Raw genomic sequence first — 26,921 nt, 5'->3', positions numbered from 1 at the left:
AGCAAATAGTACGGAAACTAACCGCATCGAGATGCCAACGACTAGCCGCATAGACTAGAGGTTCTAGCCCTAATGCACCGCAAGGAATCACAAAGATGGACAGCAAATTGTACGGGAACTAATCGCACCGAGATGCCGACAACAAACCGCAGGGACTAGGAGTTCTAGCCCTAATACACCGCCAAATCACAAAAAAAGTACAGCAAATGGTACGGGAACTAAACGCACCTAGATATCGACAACGAACCGCAGAGACTAGGGGTTCTAGCCCTAATACCGCACCGAGATGCCGACAACGAACCGCAGAGACTAGGGGTTCTAGCCCTAATACACTGCCAAATCACAAAAAACGTACAGCAACTGGTACGGGAACTAACCGCACCGAGATGCCCACGACCAGATGCAGAGCCTAGGGGTCCTAGCCCTTATACACTGGCAAATCACAAAAACGTACAGCAAATGGTACGGGGACTAACCGCACCGAGATGCCGACGACCAGATGCAGAGACTAAGGAACCTAGCCCTAATACACTGCCAAGAATCACAAAGATGGACAGCAAATGGTACGGGAACTAACCGCACCGAGATGCTAACAGCCACACAGAAACGGGGTGGCAGTTACGCCTCAAAAGCACGACTATTGTAGGGTACTAGCCCCCAATAAGCCGCTGACAATTTACTCGAGCGCAGAGGTTATTAGCCTCTACCACGAGGGTGCGAGTTGAACGGCTGTTAACCGCCCCACGCAGCCGGAATCCGGAACTATCCAAGAACTCCTCCTACGCCGTTATTAGTCCGTTAGAGGAACTCATTTAGAGTTATGCCAGAACTGCGGTGGAGTTTATTCTTGGAAGCCCGAATTTGGCTCTGCCTGTTTCGAGTCGAAACCGTGTCACCCCAACCCAGTAACACTGAGCACACACAACTTCTGAGCGCACACAACGAGGGGGTAACTCAGCCAAAATGAGCTTACCTCAACACCCCGTTTACAATGTACAAGAAATGGGCCATTAAATTCGTCTATATGCAAAAAATATAGATAATATAGTATATTACAATAAAATAGAATCATAATATAATCTTTTGGTCAAATAATGGTAAGTGAAAGTTGATATAAGATAGAATAACTCGACGATTACTAACTCGCGAGCGCGTGAGTTGATACCAGTTCGTCAATAGACTAGACAAATGAATATTGACTAAGCATTATCAAATATAATGAGAAGTATTATCGCCTTATAAAATCATATCAATAAAAAGTTTAACATTTTGACGACATGACTATAAGTTGCAATCGACTTCTTATAAAACATCTACCTCTAAGATGTCTAGCTTCCTTACGCTAGATGGCGACGTAGCCATTTTTACCTAACGATTGTATCGTCTATTAACAACACTTATCCTCGTACAGTACAACAGTAAATCATTACGATTATCGCAAAAGATAAAGTCCTTTGACAAAATAATGGCACATTAAAGCGAATAAATCTTAAGTCAAGTAATATTTTAAGATTAAAATATCATAGAGTAGCAGACGATGCATGGCGTCTAGCAGACGATTGAACGCAACGCTACACACAGATGATATCACAACAAAGGAGATTCCTTGTTTCAGTCACGAAATAAAAATATGCTTACACATTCCTTAGTCATACAAAAGAATATCACAGTAACGAGATTCCATTATCTAGTCATAAAAATATATGCAATCACATTGAGTCACTAATCTAACAAAAGAACATTATCAAAATAACACGTGATCATACAGTACTCCCCAAAAAAAATCCCCTTAATATGTATTCCGTCACAACATCATCGCTTTGTTGTTGCAACCGTGTCTTCTCATACTGCAATCTTGCTGTTCATTATTCTTGCCAAGGTAGATTACGTTACATTTGTCAGCGTTAAAACATACTGTAGCTGTCACTAATCAGCCCAGTCAATCAACCTGCCAAGATCACCTTGCAACTGTACTTTTTGCGACGTATTCTTCACTGTATTGTAAACTTTTGTGTCGTCAGCATACATCGAGCACACTCTAGGCACAACTTCTGACAGATAGTTCATAAACGCAAGGAATAAAACAGGCCCGAGAACGCTTTCTTGTAGCACGTTTCTGCGCACTGAAGCCCAGTCTGATACGGACCCGTTAATACTAACACGTTGTCGTCTCCCTACTAGAAAATCTCTGATCCATTCGAGTACATTACTCTCAATTCCCAAAGACTTTAATTTACGCAACAGCCGCTCATGTGGGTCGCAACAGCTGTCAAATGCCTTTGCCAATTAGAGGTACACTGCATATACTGGCTACCTTTCGTCCAGTAGGCGGGTCCATTCATTCAGAGTAGACAAGAGGTTAGTGGTGCAGGATCTACCGGCAATAAAGCCGTGTTGACAGTCTGACAGGAGATTATTAGCAGTTAAATGATCGATCAATCGATCCCTCAAAACAGATTCCATTGCCTTGCAAAATAAACTTGTCAAACTGACAGGGCGATAGTTGCCCGGGCAGCTTTTGTTACCATTTTTTAACAATGGTGTTACTTGAGTTTCTTTCCAGTCAGCCGGCAATGTCCCTTCGCTCTAAATTTTTAGATAAAATGACGTCAAAGGACCGACTAGGACAGTTCAATTCTTTGAGCAATCTGGGGTGGAAGCCGTCCGGTCCACATGATTTATTTGGATTTAGAGCGATCAGGCGCTTGAAAACCTCTTTTTCTTGTATTTCAAAACTTGTTAATTTAGAGCCGACTGGGCGCTCCTCAATAGCTCGAATGCTGTTCAAGTCCTCTTCAGTGAATACGCTACTGAAAAACTGATTAAGAACGTTAGTTTTTGCCCTCATCACAGGATATCTTTCTTTGTTCTACTCCAAATCAGAAATACCTTTCTGATTGATCTATTCCAAATCAGAAATCTCTTTCTTGATCTACTCCAAATCATAAATACCGTCCTTTATCTTGCACTTCGAGCCAGCGTACAAAAAGAACGCTTTCAGGTTTTTCTCATGCATAACACTAAAATAATATATTTTCTCACTTTCATATTCAAGTACACTATAAAATTTAAATGGCCAATGTGATCTATTATTTAGCGTATACTTAAGTTATCAGCTATGTGTATTGGTGCTTGTAGCAATTATTACTTACTTTACATCCAAAAGTAGTTTCACTGTAATTGATCGCTTTTCCAGCAATGTGGGTACAGTATTCAGCTGTCTTCCTGTGTAATCAGTCCATTCTTCATTAGATCTGTGGATAGTGATCCGCAGATCTACTGAAGAATGATTTTGTACCATTATGCAAACAAGTTCCAATTACTGGTTGATTGTGCACATTGGACCAGCCATCTTGGATCAGTGTTACTTCTTATCCTTTAATATTTGATGTCAATGTTTTTGTGCAAGCTTCATACACAGAATCTAGAAGTTCAGCGCGTAACTGTTCTCTTGAGGGGCTTTTGTAAGAGCCTCATTGCAGCATCAATAACAACTTTTTCATCTGCTCAGTTTCAGCTACATTCAAGGGAATATTGCAGGCCTAAAATGTCCTGCAAATTGTAAATCTAATAGCCTTTTCTCTTCTTCTGAGATTTTTAACAAATCTATCAAAGCTGGGCTGTATTACATATTTTAGCGTTTTACTTAAGGTTGGAGCATCACTTATCAATCTTTTGCAACTAATGTTAGTATCATCTGAATTATTTGAGAGTGCACACGAACTTATTTTCTTACATGTAGTAGAGGTGACAAAGGAATCTCTTTTGTTGAATTATGATGTGCTGAAGCTGTCTACTAACAAGTTTGGGCCAGTTGTTTCACTCCTATCTCCTGCGGCTTCATCTGCATTCACTTCCTCAGGCTCTTCTGATATCCCAGCTTCTAATTCACTAAACCTTTTGAAATTTTCACTTTTTGAGACGCTCCCTCAACCTTTCTATTTTTATCTAACTTTTGCATTACAATGCATTTACTTCTGTTTTAAGCCAATTTAGAATTTGGTTCCTTTGCTTCTTTAACAGCCGCTAAATCAGACCATTCTCTGGCTTTGTATCTATCAACACCTGCCATTTTACAAACTTATAATAGAATCATTGATTTTTTTCACAAATTGGAAATATTTGATAGTAATCTGAAGCGAAGTAAAAACTTGAAATCAAGAGTTATGATCGTAAATTTTGTTATTTTAACCTGGGTGTAATGAAATAATTGGGAAAACAAATTTACCCAATTTCCTGCGTTTTTTATAAAACCGTTTATTAATAAAACCCGGGTTGGCCGGGCAATTTAGAAAAATCCTGTAATTTTTGCAACTTTGACAACTCCCGAACTTGGTCGTCTCCCAGGCTCACTAGCGATCCCTAAATGTAAACATATGATTCAAACGATTTAAATGTATATCTATACGAAATATGACTATACGATGTATGACTATACGATGCATGAATATACGATGTATGACTATTCGATGTAAAAATATACGATATACAACTATACGATGTATAACTATACTATGTGAAACTATACGCTGCACAACTTTTCGCTGTATAACTATACGATGCATAACAAATGGAACTCTATTTCACCCTGCGGGGTCGGGAGGCTACGCACCTTTTGCCAGGGGGGGCGAGGGAGGTAATGGTGTGGGCCACGGCCCTCCAGGATCTCTCATCCTGCCCGTCTACTCGCAGGTGTGGCGAGGGGGAGGGTGGCAGCTGCCACGTGGAGGTGAGGGGGCCAGGGGGTGGGAGAGGGCGCGTGATCACCGCTGAGCATGACAAATAAGATAACAATGAGGATAACATTGATGCAAGATAACAGTGAAGCAAGATAACAGTGATGCAAGATAACAGTTATGCAAGCTAACAGGTGATTAACCTGGTGAATAATCACCAAACATTACAATAAATGACAACTGTACAATATATAATTGTATGGTGTTCACTAGCCAAGGGGCGCCACCCCCCGTGCTGGCAAGACTCACTGAGACGCTTGTAAGTCCCCCCACGGCGCTGAGGTCCAGGGGCGCTGCCATGTGGATGATGAGGTGAGCGCCGTGGGCCACCGATGCGATGATGGCGCCCCCAGCGGGGCCCACGCAGCCGATGAACCTCACCAGCCTCACCCTGTCCCGAGTAAGGCGTGACGAGGCATGAATATGGCACATCTCAGTTCAGTGAAATGAATAATGGACAAGCAATCCATTGCACTGGACCAGCAATCCATTGTAATGGAGCAGCAATCAATTTTAATGGACCAGCAATCCATTGTAATCCATCCGCAATCCATTGTGATGGACCAGCAATCCATTGTAAAGACCAGCCATCCATTGCATTGAACCAGCAATCCATTGCATTGGACCAGCAATCTACTGTAACGGACAGTAATCCATTGTAATCTACCCGCAATCCATTGTGATGGACCAACAATCCATTGTAATGGACCAACCATCAATTGTATTGGACCGGCAATCCATTGCATTGGACCAGCAATCTACTGTAACGGACCAGCAATCCATTTTAATGGACCTGCAATCCATTGTATAGGCCCACCAAAAAATATAACAAAACCCTTAATGATATAGAGACCAGGGTGGCTGAACTGGGTGACTCAGCCCCCAGCCTAATAATTGGGGAGGACTCCAATCTCCCACGTATCCGTTGGACAAGCCTTGGCAGCTTAGAGGTCGATGACCGCGACACAAGTCAAGAAGCCAAACTAGTGAAATTCGCTGCGATACACTTGCTCATTTAGCAAGTACGGCTGCTGACAAGGGAACACAATATCGTCAATCTCTTCTTTACTAATAATGAAAAATGGTGGTTGACGTTCGGGCTGACGAGGCCTCACTGTCTGACCATCGCCTAAGGTGTTTATACACGGGGCGATTAGTTGCGTCGACTATTTGAGTCGTCTACAGTTTTGCAGACTGAGAGCCTATACACGAGGACAGTGTTTTCAGTAGAGTGCACCAGCGCCAGTGCGACGTTGGGAATTGTCGAGTAAGGTGTGTGCATGGTGGAGGCAAGTGAGAGCTCCAAAGCTGTGTGCGCTACAGTGGGCAAGAAAGAGAGTGACGCAGCTATGCTCAGTACGAAGGCCGAGCAGCTACTGGACACACTAGACTGTCTAGAAGCAACCTGAGCTGTTCTAGGTGCAATGCAACAGCTATTCGCCTCTGAAGACGTCAATCATCACTAATTTTAGTTGTGATGTTTTTAGTTGTGACACACAAATCGACACACAAATTTTAGTCGACACACAAATTTTAGTTATGTTATGCAATTGGAATTGAAACCCTGCCCAGGTCTATACCCGAAGAGGGACTGGCAGGACATAACTTCCCATATCGAAGAACTGATTGGGTGGCCATTTGGAATGAAATTGAAGAAATCAATTGAATTGCTGGTCACCGACACGTGGAACTGCCTCCCCGATTACATCGTTGGCGCTCCAATTATGAACGAGTTCAAGAACAGAAGAGATAAAGCTATGGAAAAATAAATATTCAGACATGAAATGCCTAGCATTATATCGAACCCAGTGGAAGTCTAGTAGCTATTTCAAACTATCGTCATTCCTGAAAAATTCCGGTCCAGTGACACGATTTTAGATCTTCTGTGAACCAGATCAGCCGCTATATTTTTTTGCTTTTTTTTCTTTTTCTCCCTTCTTCTTATTGCCACACATTTCCTACTACACAAAGCAATCCCCAATTTTGGCCTTTCCCTGTGTGTATCATTAGTGCTTAAAACAATCTTACATTAGTTTTACCTAGCCAAAAAACCCTAACCTAACCTAACCGAAGTAAACACAGCCTGAAATATCCTAACCTACCCTAATTTACTTTACCTAACACAACCCAACATAACCTAACTTAACCTATCCTAACCAAACCTTGCCTGAACTAACTTTGCCTTACCTAACCTGATCAAACCTAACCTAACCACCTTTTTTCATGGTCGCCATAGGAACATGTTCCTGGCTTGAACCTAACCTCAGCCAATGCGTATATTTTACGACGTGCTGAATTTCTTACCTGTTCTATTTTAATACGTGCATGATTGTGGCCGTAGTTCGCATTTTCGACACTCACTGGACGTGTTGGAAATGCGAACTCCGGCCTAAATACTCCAAACTTCAATAACATAGGTGTCGGTTTTCCTCTATCAAAGTAAACAGTGCAAGAAGTTAGAATACTTGGTTTATGGTTGCAAAATACGCAGCAATCAAAATTTCTTAAGGTACCAGTTTCTCAAGATACTAGTCGCATTTACGAGCGCTGCCTACTCCTGCACGCCGGTGTCATCGTACGTCGTAATAACGGCTTGAGCGAAATTCTGGTTGAGGTCTTGTTTGATCGACGGCAGATATCGAGGGAACGTCAAGGCCCCGAGCTCGAGTTAAAAGACCTTGAAAAAGCCAAAAAATGCAGTTCGCGCACGCAGGACAAATACATGGCAATGAGCAATATTAATGTTTCACGAAAACCGTTTTCTACAGAACTTTTGAGATTTTTTCTTTCGCATTAATTCTAAAGAGCATATGCAGGTAAGCATGTAAGAATGATCTCATTAAGTTAAAATTAGGTTGCCTAAAAAATTGCTCAAAAAGTGAAAAAAATTCCCAGTTTTGGTCTGATTTTAATCAAGTTTCTTAAAGAATTAATTTTTAGAAAATAAGCAGTATACACAGCAATTGGCGCAATTTTATCCTCTGTTGATAGCATCCTTCAGAAAGCTTCCAAAAATACGCAGCTCGCTCAATAATCTTAAGAATAAAGACGTTGAACCCATTCAGGCAAGCTCTCGAAGTTACGCGATTTCGACGAAAAATTGGTCAAATCTTGTCCTCTTTGAAAAATCATATCTCGAGTTCTATAAAGGCTAAGATCGTGAAACAGGGTCTAAATTAAATGCAAAGATTTGTGATTTGTTATTAGAGTGGTTGAAACAATTTACAAAATTTTTCCGCAGAGTTGTGAAGAAAAAAGTGAAAAAGTTGTTGAAAAGTTGTTCAAAGTTTGGCTCGCAACTTTGTGAGTTTTAATTTTTTCGGAAATCTGTTTTAACCATATAGTGTATCTCGTCGAGACGCTTAGAGTATATGTCGTTAGAATTCTAAAAATACTTATGGTTTGGCTGTGAGAGTTTAATTAAAAACCACCGAAAAATGGCAGAAAAAAATTTCAGGGTTAATTTTGAAGTATTGACACGACAAAAAATCGTTCGAAATCCTAAACACACTCCAATTTTTTACCTTTCTTTTGAAATAAACCGCATTGATCTGAGTTTGCAACTTTTTGAGCTGTGATCGTTTCCATAACCTCATTTTAGGTCATTTTTTGCCCAAATTTCCCCCTTTTTGGGGGATTATGGGGGGAAAGGAGTGGAAATTTCGGAAATACGACAAGAAGGTTTGGTACAAAAAATATGCGTACAGGTCTCTGCCAATTTTCATGAGATTCTATCCTGTGAGCTGGGAAAAATGGCTCGAGTGAAATCTTTGACCTCAAACCTCCCTGTACGTGATTATATAGCAGCAGCATATCAATGGTGGAGAGTATAAGTAAAGCGTCCGCTTCGCTGGCTGTAGGCACACAGAAAGTGAGCCGCTCCTGCCGAACAAGACACGAAAAGTAAAAGAATTGGCGACAGGCCACATCAGGCCTACACTTCGGCGCCGACATCTCTATGTTATGTTATGTAAGAGAAAAATTGAATTCGATGAATACAGGGGAAATCTACACAAAACTCTACGTGAGAAACTAGCACAGGTATGTGTGCGTCGTGCCCCTAGAAAAACTGACATTTAAGTCGGGAGACGGACAAAAACTGATTTTCGGGAGACCGATGAATCCTCATGAGAACACGCAGACGGTTAAATAAACAAATAGCTGAATTTAGTAGTGAACTGCGGAACTGAGGAGACAGAGGCTAGTATATTTGCAATTCGAACTCAAGCTACAGGTCTCGCATAGGATGGAAGAACAAACTTCTGAGGAGCGATTGTTTGTGGTCATCAGAGAGAAACCCAAGTATTTTTTAATAACGCTCAGTCCAAGGCTAAAATAAAGACGCCAGTGAAAGAGGAAATAAAGACGCTATTTGGAAGAGGCTGTATAATAATGGACAACATGAATTCCGACGTAATCGTTCCTGTTTGTCACGGGCACTGGAGCACCATCACCGCCTGGTGGCTCAACTGGAGGAAGGAGCTGGCGTGGACGTAGTATACCTGGACTTTACCAAAGCTTTTACCATGGATGACCATGGGGTGCTCTTTAGAAAGCTGAGGCTGTTGGGGGTAAGAGGAAGCCTGTTAAGGTGGATTCACAACTTCCCTATAGATAGAGTACAAGCTGTCGCAATTGGAAATTCGAAATCGAGAAAAGTAAGGGTGAAAAGCGGAGTTCCAGAGGGATCAGTACTTGGACCGATCCTCTTCCTCATCCACATTGCCGATATCGACTCGGAGCTTACCCACGCATCTACATCGTCATTTGCGAACGATACATGGGTGCTGATGAAGATAACAGATGAATTAGACTGCGAGAGGTTAGAGGATGGCTTGTCGACAATCAAAGATTGGGCCCTAGTGAACAATATGCTGTTCAACGGAACCAAGTTCGAAGTAATGAGATACATATTCAGCACAGAGACCGGGATACCACATTACTACTTGGCATCAGATGGCACAGAAATTGAGGAGAAGCAACAAGTTCAAAATCTCGGTGAGTTGATGAGTACCGAAGCCAGGTTCGTTGTCCGCATCGAGAAAATAGCTGCGCGAAGTAGGCAAGTGATGGGATGGATCTGGCGGACATTTCGAACGAGAGAAGCAGCACCAATGATTACACTCTTCAGAGCCCTCGTGCTCCCCAATCTTGAGTAATGCTGCCAACTTTGGGCGCCGCTCAAGGCGGACGCGGTGCGGAAACTAGAGGCAGTGCAGCGGACCTTCACGTCGAGGATCAGCGGTATGAAGGAGCTGGAGATGGACAACAGGGGAAGATTAAAACAACTGAGACTGTACTCACTGGAGAGTGGAGATTAGAAAAGAGAGGTGTATTATACTGTACACAAAGAAGATAATAACCGGACTGGCTCCCAACTATGAGAGTGCGACCTCCAGAATGGTGAAATATTACAACGAAATGAGGGGGAGACTGTGTAGGATTCTCCCATTTAACAACCGAGCCGCGGCCAGAGTACAGACTCTTCATGAGGGATCACTGTCCGTGGCTGGACCGAGGCTCTTTTATGCCTTGCCAAAAGTGCTGAGAGCAGGGGAGTTCACCCTTGCAACATTTAAGAGACGACTGGACAATAATGGTTGAGAAAGATCCCGGATTGTCCAGTTATGGGAAACTAAATGACAAGCAACAGCATCTTACATCAGCTGGCTCAAAGGAGGGCAAATAGACCGAACATTTCCAACGTTACATCCGGGGCGCGAGGGCGGGGGAGACCCACTTATCGACCACTCATAGACGGAGGACTGCAAAGGCGGCGTATCAGCGTGACCGGGGACTAGGAAGCCAAACACTCATCATAAGGACCAGCAATCCATTGCAAACAGCGAACCATTGTAATGGACCAGCAATCAATAGTAATGGGCCAACAATCTATTGCAAAGGACCAGCAATCCATTGTTATGGACCAGCAATCCATTGTGATGGATCAGCAGTCCATTGTAACGTCCAGCAATCCATTATAATGGATCAGCAATCTATTGTAATGGACTAGCAATCCATTGTAACGGACCAGCAGTCAATTGTAATGTACCAGCAATCCATTATAATGGACCAGCAATTCATTGTAATGGACTAGCAATCCATTGTAATGGACCAGCAATCAATTGTGATGAACCAGTAATTCATTATAATGGATCAACAATCAATTGTGATGGACCAGCAATCCATTGCGCCGGACCAGCAATTCACTGTAATGGACCAGCAATCCATGATAATGGACCAGCAATCCATTGTAATGGTCCAGCAATCCATTGTAATGGTCCAGCAATCCATTGTAATGGACCAGCAATCCATTGTAATGGACCAGCAATCCATTGTAATGGAACAGCAATCCATTGTAATGGTCCAGCAATCCATTGTAATGGACCAGCAATCCATTGTAATGGACCAGCAATCCATTGTAATGGACCAGCAATTCACTGTAATGGACCAGCAATCCATGATAATGGACCAGCAATCCACTGTAATTTCCAAGCCTCCATTATCGACGTCTGCGTGGGGACCTCATTGAAGTATACAAGTATACTCTAAACATTACGTTCGTACGTTCATGTACTAATATTCGTAACGCGACAAACATTACGTTCGTACGTTCGTGTACTAATATTCGTAACGCTGGGAAGGCGCTGGAGTCACAGCGTGCCTGTCATCAGTAACGTGCTCCTCCGCAAACTCCTAATTCGCCTACCTAAGAAATATTCAACCTTCCTGCGACCTGCATCCATACCAATGTGACTTCATGTCTAGCAAGCGCCGGTAGCCTAAACGGTTGACCCAGCCGAACCATCTTGTCTTCATCTTCGATCTGAGAGTTCTCACTTACAGCTAGTTATATTTATTATTCATTATTATTTGTTACATGTAATTATTTATTAAACGACGCACATGCATTTCATCCTTTGTCCCTTTTTATAAATAAAACTTTTGACGACTGTGGAATCAGTTGTTTCGCTTTCTCACTATCCCGTTGTTAGTTTTGAGTCGCCGCGCTTCTCCGAGTACGACTGAAGATAAGAAGTCTTCAAACGCATCTTTCGTAGGACGCAGGGATCATTATTAGTAGCCAGCTGAGCTTCACTACAGGCGCTAATAGCCAAGAATGTGACGCTCCTCATCTTGACCAAGTAAGTGGGCTCCACTATGACTTATTGCTATAGCCTTGTTAGCATTTACTGCATGCCGTAGTTGAACTAAAATTACCACTTTTTCATAACCAATGGATTTAGTACATTTTTATCGCGTCCCCTCAAGATTATGAAATTCGTACCTCGTAATCAGTTCAGAACGGATCTGCGTGTAATCTAAAATGTACCGCCTTGGCAGCAAGAATCCACGTTAGGAATCGTTGCAAATTTCATCAATTATAATGTTCTGGGGGGCAGTTTGTGGAAGTGGTAGTAGACAGTCAAGTGGGCTGGAAGACACAGTGAAGCGCTAGTAAATACTATATTGTATGTAGGGACGCGGCATTAGGCGGGGTGACTGTAAACAAGGCTTCAGAAGTTTAGCTCCAGCCAGCAAACTAGTAACTTACTAGAGAGGCTGGGTGGTGACTATATTCTATCGGTGCTGATTGCTGAAGTCATTTTATAGCACCGCAAGTGTGATGTCACTGAAGGCATGTGTCTAGTGAAATGGATATTTCAACAGGAATGTAACGCGGCCCACGCCCACACGAGAGCCTCCAGTGAGCCTCTCGCCACGGCAGAGCCAACCCCAGGCTTGGCTTCATAATCTTTAATCTTTCCTCATAGGACTTGCCTTTCAAGCCCGGAACTATCCTTGTTGCGCGTCTTTGAACACTCTCTACTAAATTTTTGTCCACTGCTGGTGCAGGTAAGGACCAGCAGGTGCAGGAAAAACTTTCGGGTGCAGGTAAGAACCTGCAGGCGCAGGAAGAACCTGCATGTGCAGGAAGAACCTGCAGGCGCAGTTGATGCTGTCGGGGTTCTCGGGATAAACCCTCATGGTGGCGGAAGGAATACAGGAGGGGAGGGGGTAGAGGGGAGAATACATGCAAAACATGTCAAGCAGGGGGGAGTGACCGAGCTTCTTGGAGGCAAGGATCTCGGCAACAATGTTGAGTCCTCAACAGATGTGATCATGAGATGATCAATTGTTCATATATTGTCTCGAAATTATAAAGACCGTTCGGATAAGCAGCTACCCGTTTCTTGGTGTGTACCTCTTGTAAACTTGGTGTTTTCATATGTGCAGCGCCGACGATGTCCGTGGTGCGGCCGCTTCGTACACGACAAAGTGGAGTTCCATCTCCCGCCCATTCCCCTCCCCTCAACACCGCTCAAGGTGATCCCTCCCGCCTGTCACCCTCCCGCCTGTCACCCTCAACAAGAAGGGGGGGCGCCACAGCTCCGGGGCCTCAGGGCCAGAGGGCCAAGGAGACGGGGAGCATCACGCGGGACCCTGCTAAGGCTCGGTCGCGTCATCCATCCACCGCCCATTCCGCCCATCCCTCCCCACCAGCATATTTAAAAAAACAGCATAATATTATAATCCGGGACCTCTAGCATCCAGCAGCTAGAGTTCCCAAAGATCCGTCTGTTCTCCGCCGAGCCGCCGAGGAGGACGGCCAGGAGGGGGAGGGGGAGGAGGGGGCGCCGCAGGGTCTGGTGGCCCCCGTGGCAGAAGAGGGTGCAAAACTGGTCTCGCCCCGTGGGCACCCAGACACAAACAATTATAAAGTGGACAGCTATCACCACTGTCCCCACTGTGATCATAAATGTACATTAAAACACAATTTAATGAAACGTTAAAACGCGGAAAAAAAATACATTTTATTTATAACAAGTATACCTACTGTTTTTGTGTTAGTAAGCGAATGTTATTATTTAGTAGCATCTTATACCTAAGAACTTTTCGAATCCATGTCGTCCTAGGACATTATGAATACATAATGAATGTGGAGACTGTTGTTTATATTTTACCTATTTACGCTTAGGGCTAAAGTGTCGAAATATATGCACGAAACTTGTCCCATTTTGAAGGATTTCAACAGTACATTCGAAGGTGGTTCAATCACTGCTGAGCATTTCCATACTGGTTAACCTTGGTCGGTGCCTAGGAAGCGCAGTTGCTAGACGCACTCGTCAACAATTTTCCAGATGATGATGATGCTGCCCTTCCTACACTACCACATCTCGAGTAACGGCGATTTTTCTGAGAGGATTGAACATTGTTGACTAAATCGATGATAGCAGCGGCAGAGTGTGGCTTCGGGGGTGGTTAAACGGGGATTATCGGACGTCTTATTTCGACTATCAACACATTAAGACTAAAATCACGTGAAAAATCCCGATCACGGCGATCCCTCTCCCATCTTCCGCTCACGGCGATTCCTCTCCCATCATGCACGCGTGCTCGAATAAACAGTACCCGTACACCTCGCCAAGCAGCACCGTGGTGAGGAATCGCATTAATGCAGTGAACGATAAGCTGTATTTGTTATAGCTCTTAAGAGTCTATAACAGCAAACGCCCCATTGGCAAGGAAATCCTGGCCGGGCTGGTGCGCCTATCATATGAAAATGATATGATAGTCACTATGATATGAATCAAATCCTTGTACTGTAGGTAATCGTCCCGTTCACAAGATGACGATGCATGGTGCCAGTGCTGCTAAAGACTTAACAGAAGATGAAGATTCAACAGCACACAACAGTTGCAGTTAGATTTTTTTACACAACTTCGCTTTTACCTTTTTCAATAAACATTTTACAAGTACGCAGTGTAAATATTTAATCTTGAACCGACATAAGTTTCACCATTTTTTTTTATTTCTGATGATAAGGGTACAACACCATTGACAGTATTTTGAGAAATATTGTCCAGGATAGTCCTAATTATATTTAGCAAGATTTATGATCCCTCTCTATTGTGCTATTTGTCGTCTTCCATTTGTCGCACAGGAGAGAGAAGAGTTGACTGTCCTTATGGTTATCATGCCATATATTATCATAGTTCTGCATGGTGTTATAGGACACGATAGTATATTCGATAGCAATTCCGTAACCAATGATGTCCTTACGTCTTGCAAACTGATGCATACGACTACGGTATTGGAGCTGTATTGTCAGCATATTCAGGGTGAAGTGTAAACTATTTCATTCATTAGTCGTAAGTTGAACAGCGTTGAACAAAATTACTCTGTTGTAGAACTTGAAAGAACTTTCAAAAGAAAGCAAAGCCACTATAGTGGGCCTCGCAGGCAGCGAGGCAGTTAAGAAAACATGCGCGGGGGAGGCAGCCTCTGAAAGAAAGCATCAACACTAAGCTGCTACAAGGGGAGATTTGTCTTCATTTAGGAATGGAATTGATGCTGAGTTTCAGCTAATTTTTATTTGTACCGATACCTTTTCCAATGCATAGTAATAGAATATGCCGGTGAGGGGGCCCTTTTTCCGTCCGGAGTGGCGCACGGCTTCGTTCCTATTCTAGCATATGGGTGGACAACTCCCTAGCGTCAGTACGTAAAAGAACTCTAACCTAAATTGGAAGAGTCGGCTAAGCTTGCTGCCGAAAACTTCTTCCTCAACGCGCACGAAGTACATAAGTTATTTCGATATAAAATTCCAACTGCGTTCCTTCTCCGTGGATGACGAAGGTCTTCTCCTCCCAGACTACAATAAAAAATTGCTGGCGTCTTGGAGCGGGCCATACTTGGGAGGCCTGTCAGAGACCATTATTGCCATTTCATGATCCATTCCCTCACGAACGTAGCCTTTAACACTTCTTGAGTGTGACAATATCACCCGCACGCCATCAGACATCACATCCATTGAATTAGATCAATCAGCCCACAGGAATGTAGCCTAGCGTAGTTGGCCCAGCATAGTCTACTAATGCGCGAAAAAAAAAATTATACACCACCCAGACGGAGCGCGCCGGAGCCTTGCAGTGATTATGATGCCCGCCACCGACCCGTCCACATCAGGTCCCATCACCCGTTTGTCGGATCAGCCTCCCCCCCACCACCAGACGGAGCGCGCCGGAGCCTTGCAGTGATTATGATGCCCGCCACCGACCCGTCCACTAGTCCAGGGTAGTGGGCAAACAGCCTAGTCGGAACGGTCGAACGGCCACTCGTCGTAGGACAATAAATTTTTGGAACAGAACTATGCTATCTGAAACCTATCGCCAGATGCTGTGAGCTAAAAGTAACCGTCTGGTGGTACACGGTAGGATTCATGCAGTTCCACAGGCGAGCTGGGCTGATTGATCGCAGTCCGTTGTCCGCTAGTTGCAGTTCGAGCTCAAGTCAGGGTATGAAGTGATGATTAGATGCAACGTTCAGTGGTGGGCGATCATTACGCCTTGGGCTATTCGCTGCACAATATGGTGGAGTAAAGCTCCTAATATTTAAAGCAAAACGATGTCATGGGCTGTCATTTGTACCTACGGAAGCGGGCACCCACGAGGGTGCAAAAAAGGAAAGGACTGCGCGTTCCATCACCCTAAGTTGTGCTGGAGTGTTATGCAGAAAGAAGATTGCACGTATGAAAACTGCAGGTTTCTTCACATAAAATCGCGGAAGCGAATGGAGGAAGCCGGCAGGAGAGGTGGCAACAATGATTCACCCCCACAAAGAAGGGCTCCCGCTGGACGCCAGCCCACTCCCTCACCCTCACAGTCCCCACCATCACAGGGAAGACAGGGCAGTGATAGGGTTGCGGGAAACACTGGTAGAAGGAGCGGTGAGGAGGGTAGTTCTTGGAGAAGGAGGGATGACCTAGCTACTCCAGGGAGTGGCCCAAGCGTATGGGACAGGGACGCACGTGGGGAGCCAGAGATTACCTACGTCGCTTTTTTAGAAATGAGGCATCAGCTGGAAATGATTCAACACCAGATGCAGGAGCTGCTGGGCCAGGGGCGCCAGGCAGAGTGGTGGAGACGCAGGTAAGCGCACCAATAAGGGAAGAGTCTGGCATTGTGCTGGCCAACATCGGGGGGCTCTTCCCACTGAGAGCGCGTCACAAGATTGGCGTGCTGCGTGAGATGGCCGACGAGGGTGGGATCTTTATGATTTGAGGCCGGTAGCAGCGGAGTCCTGCGTAGAATCTTGGGCGTTACATTTTTTTAGGGGATGTTGTGATGGTGTATCTGTCCATGGCTAAGAAAGTATTGTGAGGGATGAAGTTGATTATGGATTGATGTCAAACAAGCAACTATTTTGCTTGTGCCGATATATTTCACCTAGAATTTCAGTCCGTATCCTTTCTCAGTTTGTCAGCATACTATCGTTATGAGGGCGGCAGGGATTGGGTCTGGATCTCTGGACCTCCTAAATATTTCGATTGGTTTGAAATGGTCGGCAACTTGTACAGGTGTACAAGATTTTTACTATGTTCTCTAATAATTTTTAACCCGGATCACGGTCAACGTCATGAGTCGTGGGTGTTATACGAAACTGTGTCATTCTTAGTATTGTCGTCGTCATTCTGCAGTACTGATATGATCAATGCTGGGGGTTGCAAATCCATTAAGACTGTAATATCTTGAGCAGAGGCTGCGGACGTCTGGCGCTATGGTTTAAATACTTAACATAACGCAAGGTTATTCTAAATGAGGGGCCCAATTTAATAAATTCGTATTTATTTAAATAGGAATTCAAAATTAATAATTTATACACCAATAGCAAGAAAAATATTCATAGTTTTTAATAAATGTTCAATATCAGATCTTAGCAAAGAAACGTCCCCCGAAAACACAAACAGGTTCAATATAGAATAGAATAGAGGTGTCGGCACTAAAGAAATAGGCCCATGGACTGTTGCCGATTCTTGAATTTTTCGTGACTTGATATGTCCCCCCTTAGACTGAAGCTCAGCTTCTTCCTCAAACCATCATCATTCTTCGCTTTAATTTTGTCCTCGATTAGTACAGACATATAATTTTTTATTTTCATTGCATGGTAATTTTCCTCTACACTTTAGAGTTGTCTGTTGGATTTCTCGCAACTTGAGCGTTACGACTTGTAGAAGGCTGGTATAAATTTAATCGCGTGAGCTGTGAACAATTTTGTGTTTAGGAAGCTTAAGCAATTTTCAGTTTCACCATGGCTTCCTGGAACGACTTGTTTAGCCTTGATGGAATCAATCAAAAACTTAAATTCACCATAAAAATTTTACCTAAAAAATAAACTTCATTTTTCAGGAATGGACGCATTTTCTTTCGAAGGAAACTGCACAGCTTACAAATTTCGCGGCAAACTTTGCCCCTGTCTTAAGGGCGAGAAAGTCGTTTACTTGACGAACGCCAGTATTTCCAACGGGTCTATATCAACTGTACCTCTGAGTGAGTCTCTGGAGTAATTGACTGCATGACCTGTAACATTGTCGCTTGTTACTTGCTCAATTGCAAAAATAAATCGTTATTTGTTGATTTAACAAATTTTTCTGCTATTTTAAAGATAGATGATAATTTAGGAAATAACATTGTTGGATAATTCATGTTCAATCATGGAATTCCAGCTTTTTCATGTTTAACAACGATGCTCTATTAGAAAACACTGAACTCCATTCGACGTATAATGCATATGTAAAGATCATGTCCGGTTCTATTTATTATTGGTATCATATCTTTATTTTGTGACATCACTTACACAATTATTCACGAATCTAACCCACACAGGGAACATTAAGCAAGATGTGTGATAGTGTTGTGGCTGAAGAATGTTCAATGTTGGCAGTGTTCGCGAGTGGCTGAGTGCCGACTTGGGTGAGTGTGTGTGTGACTTTCAGGGCTTGCTTCCTCTGCTAATAGAGTTATAGCAAGTCCAAGCTTGCTCAGTGCAGAATTAGAATGAATATAGAATATGATTTCATGTCTCATCACGCAGATGGTAAACTGTAATAGTTAATTTGGGTACATTTGAACAGGCGTTGCTCCCTACGTCAACACAACTGTAAATAATGTCGTGTTCAAGCAATACCAGCTCCAACAGCAGTTGCTCTCGGTTGTCTCCTCGAAATTAATGGTTCCTCCCGAACGTCGTAAGTTATTACGGTTTTCAGTAATAAGAATCACAGTTCACTTCCTTAAATTGGAAATAATTACATAGCCTTTTACGCTGTTTTTAGGTACTGAAAATATTTTTAAGAGGCCTATGATGACATATACTCGTTCAACGCAATTGTGTTCCTCTGAAATATTCAATTTTTTTGCAAAAATATCTTACCGTATCTTACTACATGATTACAAACCTGCTGTTTAAGACAGCTTTTGCATCATAGTTGATTGGAACATAATTGCCGGAATTGCATAGTTGTTCGGAACATAATAATTTTGCATCATAGTTGTTCGGAACATAATAAATATATTTTCGGTTCGTTGCAGTTAGCACTGTCTTCAACTCGGCTTACCTCTTTCCTCAAGAAGATGGCAGCTATAATGGTATTATGGTCTACAATCTGGACGTGGCTTCGTGCGTTACCGACACTACATGCGGTTTACCCGTCCTTTTCCGCATTACTGTGCCAACTTACTACTTCCGTGAGCACTAGTTACGTATATGAGTACAAGTTAGGGACTGATTCATTGCAGCGGTATTTTAGCTGCCACAAGTAGAACTCACAAAAGCACAATGGTGGGCACAGTCCGCTAATCCGCTAACCGCTAATTTGCGAAGCTGTCGTTTTCCTTAGCCGGTGTGCCACACTGATGGCTGACAGGCTGACTACGTCAACATATGTACGTCAACCAATCACGTCTTTTGTAACAAAAGACGTGATAGGTTACACAAGACGTGATTAGTTGACGTACATATGTTGACGTAGTCAGCCATCAGTGTGGCACACCGGTTAAGGAAGACGCCAGCTTCTCTAAATTGGCGGTTAGCGGATTAGCGGACTGTGCCTACCACTGCTGAAAAGCACAGCATTCGTTACCAAAAACTCCATAGATTTTTCATTCAAGAAACCTGGAGTTGTGATTCATCTGGGAAGCATCTACGAACGGCATCAGCGCATTTCAATTAGCTTGTCAAAGATGCCATACTAACACTTAACAGCGCTCTTATAGGATGTTTGTACTCCTTAAACAGTGGCAGTGAACGTGCTAACCGAGCTTATCGATATGAAGTAGCATGGTGACTACCTACGTTTAATTATTATATAGTTATATTATTCTTATACAGGATCTGATAGAATGAAAGATATCAATTGTTTTGGGGCGCAGATTGGGAAAAGGGTGAACTGGGGGGGACTAAGATGCGGGGATTTAATAATAATAACATTTGCTCGCTCTAAATAAATATTAGCCCGATGCAATAATACCGCTCGAGATCTTCCTGATATCGAGTGCAGTTTTCTGAGGCTTCGATGAATTTTATTAAGAGGAACAATATAACATAACATAGTGATGTCGGCGCTGAAGAGTAGGCCTGACTTGGCCTGTCGCCGATTCTTGTACTTTTCGTGACTTGTTCACAGAAGATCAAAAATCGTGTCATTTGACCTGATCTTTTCAGGACTAACGATAGTTTGAAATAGCTACTAGACTTCCACCGGGTTCGATATGGTGCTAGACATTTCAAGTCTGAACATATATTTTTCCATAGCTTTATCTAGTTTGTTCCTGAACGCGTTCATACTTGGAGCGCCAACGATGTCATCGGGGAGGCTGTTCCACATGTCGGTGATTCGAAGCGAGAAGAAATGTTTTCGCATGGATAAGTTGCAGCGCAGTTTTTTTAGTTTATAGCCGTGGCCCCTGGTGTTGGTTCTTGTTTCAAACTTTAGTAATCCTTCGGGGACCTTGTATAAACCATGAATATACATGTATACTTCAATGAGGTCTCACGCAGACGTCGATAACTGAGGCTTGGAAGCTTCATAATCTTTAATCTTCCTTTATAGGACTTGCCCTTCAAGCCTGGAATTATCCTTGTTGCACGTCTTTGAACATTCTCTATTAAATTTTTGTCCTTTTCAAATATCGGTGACCACACAACGTTTCCAAACTCTAGACTCGGGCGCACAACAGAAACAAACAACTGCTTCATCGCTTCGGTATCTAGGAACTCGTGAGCGCGTCTGATTAGTCCAATAACTTTGTTGGATGTATTAGTTTGCGTTTCAACATGCTTACAAAGTTTCAGCTCCTTGTCGACATGAACTCCGAGATCTTTTTCCACACTAGACTTTTCAATCAATACTCTCTCGTTGCTACCATTTCTTCATATACTGTAATCTTGCTGTTCATTGTTCTTCCCGAGGTGAAGTACTTAACACTTGTCAGCATTAAACCGCAGCTGCCACGTATCAGCCCAGTTAACTAAACTGTGAAGATCATCTTGCAATTGCGCTTTATTTGACGCATCCTTCACTGTATTATAAACTTTTGTGTCGTCGGCATACATGGAGCACACGCTGGACATTACTTCTGGCAGATCGTTTATAAAAGTAACGAACAAAATAGGCCCACGAACGCTTACTTGTGGCACGCCACTGCGCACTAATGCCCCCGACACGGTTCTGTTAATACTGACACGTTGTCACCTACCTACTAGAAAATCTCTGATCCATTAGAGTACGTTTCTCTCAATTCCCAAAAACTTCACTTTACGCAACAGCCGCTCATGCGGAACACTGTCAAATGCTTTGGCAAAATCGAGGTACAATGCATACACTGGCTCCCTTTCGTCTAGCAGGCGTGTCCAATCGTTCAACGTAGAAAATTAGTTAGTGGTGCAGGATCTACCGGCAATAAAACCATGTTGACAATCAGATAGAAGATGGTGAACAGTCAAGTGATCGATAATCCTTTTCCTCACAACAGATTCCATTACCTTACAAACAACATTTGTCAGACTGACAGGGCAACAGTTACCGGGGCTACTTTTGTCACCAACACAAAACAAATGTAGTGGCGCACTAACCGTCGGACTGTATATTTTACCTAGCTGACAGACGGCAGTGGCATTGAACGCTTTCGTTACCAGTATTGAACGCGTTCGTTACCAGTCAAAGCAAAGGTTCCCAACTTCTCAGCGCACACTGTACAGTACTGTGATCGTCAAGTGACAAGTTATAGTCGTGACGTGCGTAATTAGGTTGCTTACTGTCGCTTTTGTACCTATCGGTGCTGTTAAATTAACATATAGTGAACAGTGAAAGCCCCGAAAGGCGAGTCCCCCAAGAAAAGTAGCTAAAAAGTGGTACAAACAGTCTTTTAAACAAGAGTGGTTACATGAAAAAGACTTTAAGGAGTGGCTGCAAGAAAATTCAAAAGAAAAAGGTGTTTCCTATTGCGCATGTTGTAAAACTCAACTCAGAAATGTTAATAGATCCAAGTTGATGGCACATTGTAAGACTGCGAAGCACCTCGACATGAAAGAAGCTAAAACAGCCACTAAAATTAATTCATTTATTAAGAAACAGATTCCTAAGGAGAGGACACTGATGAGGAAGTGGCAAAGGCAGAACTACTTTGATCTGCTTCTATTGCTGAACACAATGGTCCATTAGCGCATGCAGATCATCTAGTGGAAGTGAGCATTTCATGATAGCAGAATTTGTAAAAATGTAAAACTTCACGCAACAAAAGCTTCATATGTTATTCAGGAAGGAATTGCTTATGAAAAAATGGGAAGTTGTTGATCAGTGTAGAAATGAAACGTTCAGTCTGATGCAGAACTACTTGTACAGTATCTGCTTCTATTGCTGAACACAATGGTCCATTAGCGCATGCAGATCATCTAGTGGAAGTGAGCATTTCATGATAGCAGAATTTGTAAAAATGTAAAACTTCACGCAACAAAAGCTTCATATGTTATTCAGGAAGGAATTGCTTATGAAAAAATGGGAAGTTGTTGATCAGTGTAGAAATGAAACGTTCAGTCTGAATGTCTGATAAGCGATGAGAGCACAGACATATGATATCCATTTCACAGGTATTAGCTGTTGTAGTTAGATATTTAAATTTTTTATGTTGAAAAAATGATATATGTGATGGTTTGCTTGACTCGATTGTTGTTGAAGATGGAAGAGCCAGTGGTTTATACAACGCTGTTAAAACGACTCTGAATGAGAAAAAAATTCATTTTTCAAACATCATAGGATATGAAAGCGATAATTGTTCCACTGTGGTGGTAACAGGAGTGGCTTTCAAACCCTAGTTAAGAAAGACATTCCATCAGTTTTTGTTATGGGTTGCGTATGCCATTCTTTTGCTCTTTGCGCAAGTCACGCTGTGAAAATGTTGCCATCCTATCTCGAATTATTTTTAAAGAATATTATATATATATATAACTTCTATTTTTCGCGGAGTAGCAAGAGAAATAGGGATTTTGCGCTCATCTAAGAGGTAACCAAGACAGAGACTCACAAAATACCAAATTAAGCAGCAGCCGAAGATTTATAATTCCATTAGAAGTAAGTAAAATTACAAAATTTTTGATGAAATTTGTTGTCTGGGTTTTTCTCAAATTATCTAAGTTTTTCTCAAATTATTGGCTGGGAGCCTTGATACTGACGCCCGACGTTACAAGACTAGTGATATCTAGAGCCTTCAGCAGCAATTAAGGAAAAGACCCATGGCCATGCTATCATCAATTTGCATACTACCGGACATTTGTCAGGACAATGTAATTACTTTCAGTTTAATTTTAGGTTGTGATTTTAGAGATTTGCCCGTTATGCCAATAATTGGCAATTCTAATGTTTGTACGGATTAAAGTCTCATTGATATATAATGATTACGTTTTTTAAAGTCGTAATAGTATTATAAAACATCAATTGTAAAGCTTATATTGAAACTTTATAATCCCATCAGATGTGGCGGGAACTGTTTTTAAAGAACTGTTTTTAATACCCATTGAGAAACACAATATTAAAAATATTGATAAAAATCACTCTCTGGCCTTCAACAAAACATGCAAAAAAGAAAAACTTATTCCTATACAGCCAAACCAACACTCATTTTATTGCTGCAAAATAGACGACCGATGAAACGTCCTAAATGGTAATCAACTAGAAAGATCTAACTTGATTGTGCAGTAGCTATCACTATTATTTTTGTTACCTCTGTCACCACAATTGATTATGAAAATTTGAATCACCGTCATCAGGGGGCCTGTGTCAACCGTCTCACTAATGTGAAATTGCTGTTGAATGTGAACGTCGTCTTCATGTTTGCATTAACATCGCAGATCTTGGTTCATGTTCAGTAAATTTAAAATGGTATCCAGTTAAATTTTATTGATCTATACTCACTTAAATGTTTTATTTTCAATTGAATCACAATTTTCTCAAAAGCATATTTCCACAGTAAATGAATGCGGCAACACAATTGACCTCGACCTGACCCCTTCTCAACTTGGGTGGGCGGTGTTCTCACACCCTGGCTTTGGGTGCAAGCCATTCCCCGACGGTCCGACCTACAACTGCACAGCCACGTTCAAGAGTGTCATTTCTGCCAAACTTTTTGTTTATACCGGCTTTTTAACTGGCAATGACGGTTCCTGCGACGGCTACACGGCGAAAGTTACCTACGGTCCTATCGGCATGACGCAACAAGATTCTGATTTTTGCATCGATAAATTGGTCAGTAGCTGGGATTAATTTAGTGTTTGTTTCAATAACTGATGTTCGGATGTTTCAGACCATAGATATCTGATCATTTTTTAATAATACATTTATATATTTATTTGTAATTATTAATTCAATTGATTTGCGCCAACTTCGTAAATGTGAAATTATTTTTCCAAGACTGCAAACGTTAGAGTCACACTAACATGAGTCACTTTATAACGTATTTCACTATTTCCCTTTCCTCGCATTGCATTGGGATGCCAGTTTCTTCTGATGTCAGCTACTGCGTCGCTATATACTATGTAATAAGTAACATTTGTACAGAAGTCACTCGTAAAAATTCGTCTGTGCCGCTCTCAAGATGACTAAATATGCCTTGTTTACACAGAACGGAGGCGGCAACGTTATAACCATCACTCTGCGAGGCTCTGCGACGGCGAAGACTTTCAAGGCGGGATTCAATTTTCAGTTAAATGGATAATGATTAATAATCATTATCCAGTCTTTCTTTTGTTAGTGTTGCCCTTGGAGCTCTACTCGTATTCATTGCTACGTTCACATCTATCGTTGGGGTCTAGAGATTGGCGATTTCAACTTCATAAATTTCATATGCCAACTCATTTTTAAATAGGCTTATATCAGAGAAATAATTGAGACGCGTTTCTGTACCATCACGTTTTAATTATTTTCTTGAAACAAAACCATTTGTTCAAGATGAGTTGGATTAAAGTTTGAAATTATTGAGAGAAAGTTTTGATAATGCGAGTACGGGGTATCATCGAAACTCGACTACCTGACACTAGTAAGTTATCCAGAGACGAAGGGATGAGCCAAAAAGTGTCAATCGTGAGCCCAATGAGAAACCATTAAAAATACAAGAACTAACCAAATGAAGACCTAAAAGGTGTGATGTCTTAATCAAACGAGAATTTGACGAAAATTCTTCATTATATGTTTTTCTACCTAACTAACGCTCGGAGGAGCCAGTCACTGCTGCTTATATACGCTCGACTAACCAAGGAAATTTTTCGATCTGTAATCAAGTAAATGAAAATTCGGAGACTCATTATTGATGTTATACCGCACCCTAAAGTGGCTGAAAGAATATGAAGAAGAGACGCTAGACACGAGTGTGTTACTTTAGCTGTGTGAAGTGGTGATGCCACGCACGAGTGTGTTACTTTAGCTCCGTGAAGTGGTAATGCCACGCACGAGTGTGTTACTTTAGCTGCGTGAAGTGGTGATGCCACGCACGAGTGCTGTTACTTTAGCTGTGTGAAGTGGTGATGCCACGCACGAGTGCTGTTTCACGAATGTTGTTACTTTAGCTGCGTGAAGTGGTGATGCCACGCACGAGTGTGTTACTTTAGCTGCGTGAAGTGGTGATGCCACGCACGAGTGTTGTTACTTTAGCTGCGTGAAGTGTTGATGCCACTCACGAGTGTTGTTTTGTTTTTCCGTGTTTGAGTGTCATTTGTGAATCCTTCCCAAATTTTCAAAGGTTTGGTTGTCATGTAATTCTAGTCAAAAAACTACTGTCGAGGCGATGATTACGTTCGTTGCTCGCTATCGAATCCCATACAAAATTTTACTCTGTAAATATCAAATTGAGTTAATTTCTCCTCAAATAGTGACCGATGATTGCAATGTAACAGATGCAATGTAACAGATCCAGTGTTTCGGCGGAAAATAAGGGAAGTCAGTAAAAAAGAGTATAAATTGTTCAGTGTGAAAGTGTTCAGAAAATGACTCTTTTATATATGAAAAAGACTCTAAAAAAAATAATAATAATAACAGATCGGTAGAATGAAATTATAGCATTCAATACGTGAAGCAGTGAAGTTTCTGGTGGTGTTGACAATGGGTGGGGCGTCCCGTGTTATGTGTGTTTATTAGTGTGTTCATTATCTTAACGGAAAAATGCAAAGGTTTATAAATATTGTCATTCTAAAATTAATCGTCCAGTTGGTGGACTCAATTATACAAATCATTTTATTCGCACGGCGATGAAGGAGTAATCAACAGCTCCTATCCAATGGCCGCTGGTGAGCAGTACAAGAACAGCATTACTAACGTTGTTATGTTGTGCCCGCCATGCATTCCATGTAACTGAGCTAAGCCTCGACAAGAATTCTAAACCATCAATTTTTCAGTTTCTGGTCAAGCCTTCAAATTGGATTTTCATCAATAAATGTGTTGCATATATGTGTATGTCGTTATTATCAGTTTTTATCACCTTAAAGTTGGCCATCAAATAAGATATGAATTAATTCATGATTGTGCATATACATTCTTATATAATCAGCAGTTGACGATTGAAGTAACACGTAACGTAACATTCTCAGATTTCTGCAGCAAGCCGCCCAGATGTTTGCTATTAAGTGAAAGTAATCTTATTGATGGTGTCCCGCAACTTCAATTACCGTCCTTGCCCCGCCAATGGGACTAGCAAGCAGACACGAAACTATGCGAGGGTGTATTTTCAGTCAAAATCCTCACGTATAAATAACATAACATAGTGATGTCGGCTCTGAAGTGTGGGCCTGATGTGGCCTGTCGCCGATTCTTTTCCATTTCGTGCCTTGTTCATAGATCTAAACTCGTGTCATTTGACCGGA

The 26,921-nt window shown here is 42.2% G+C and overlaps 1 protein-coding gene across 1 annotated transcript; it reads left to right on the top strand.

Annotated features, from left to right (window-relative positions):
• Nucleotides 1-12,063: 12,063 nt before the first annotated feature.
• On the top strand, nt 12,064-25,586 carry LOC125177889. Its single transcript, XM_047880474.1, has 8 exons — nt 12,064-12,091; nt 12,594-12,632; nt 12,975-13,199; nt 17,927-18,067; nt 18,652-18,765; nt 19,109-19,264; nt 24,041-24,315; nt 24,692-25,586. The coding sequence occupies exons 1-8, from the start codon at nt 12,064-12,066 to the stop codon at nt 24,782-24,784; spliced, it is 1,071 nt and encodes a 356-aa protein (XP_047736430.1). The 3' UTR covers nt 24,785-25,586.
• The last annotated feature ends 1,335 nt before the right edge of the window (nt 25,587-26,921 follow it).

The sequence above is a fragment of the Hyalella azteca genome, unplaced genomic scaffold, assembly GCF_000764305.2.
Source record: "Hyalella azteca isolate HAZT.00-mixed unplaced genomic scaffold, Hazt_2.0.2 contig642, whole genome shotgun sequence".
Classification (NCBI taxonomy): Eukaryota; Metazoa; Arthropoda; class Malacostraca; order Amphipoda; family Hyalellidae; genus Hyalella; species Hyalella azteca.
This window is presented reverse-complemented; position numbering and strand designations above follow the sequence as displayed.

Bases quoted from the DNA above. Each gene is read 5' to 3' on its own strand.
- LOC125177889 (XM_047880474.1), top strand. From the start codon at position 12,064: ATGTACCGCCTTGGCAGCAAGAATCCAC. The intron at 12,633-12,974 runs GTAAGAACCTGC...TCATATGTGCAG, and splicing joins GGAAAAACTTTCGGGTGCAG to CGCCGACGATGTCCGTGGTG. The intron at 13,200-17,926 runs GTCATCCATCCA...TTCATTTTTCAG, and splicing joins CCCTGCTAAGGCTCGGTCGC to GAATGGACGCATTTTCTTTC.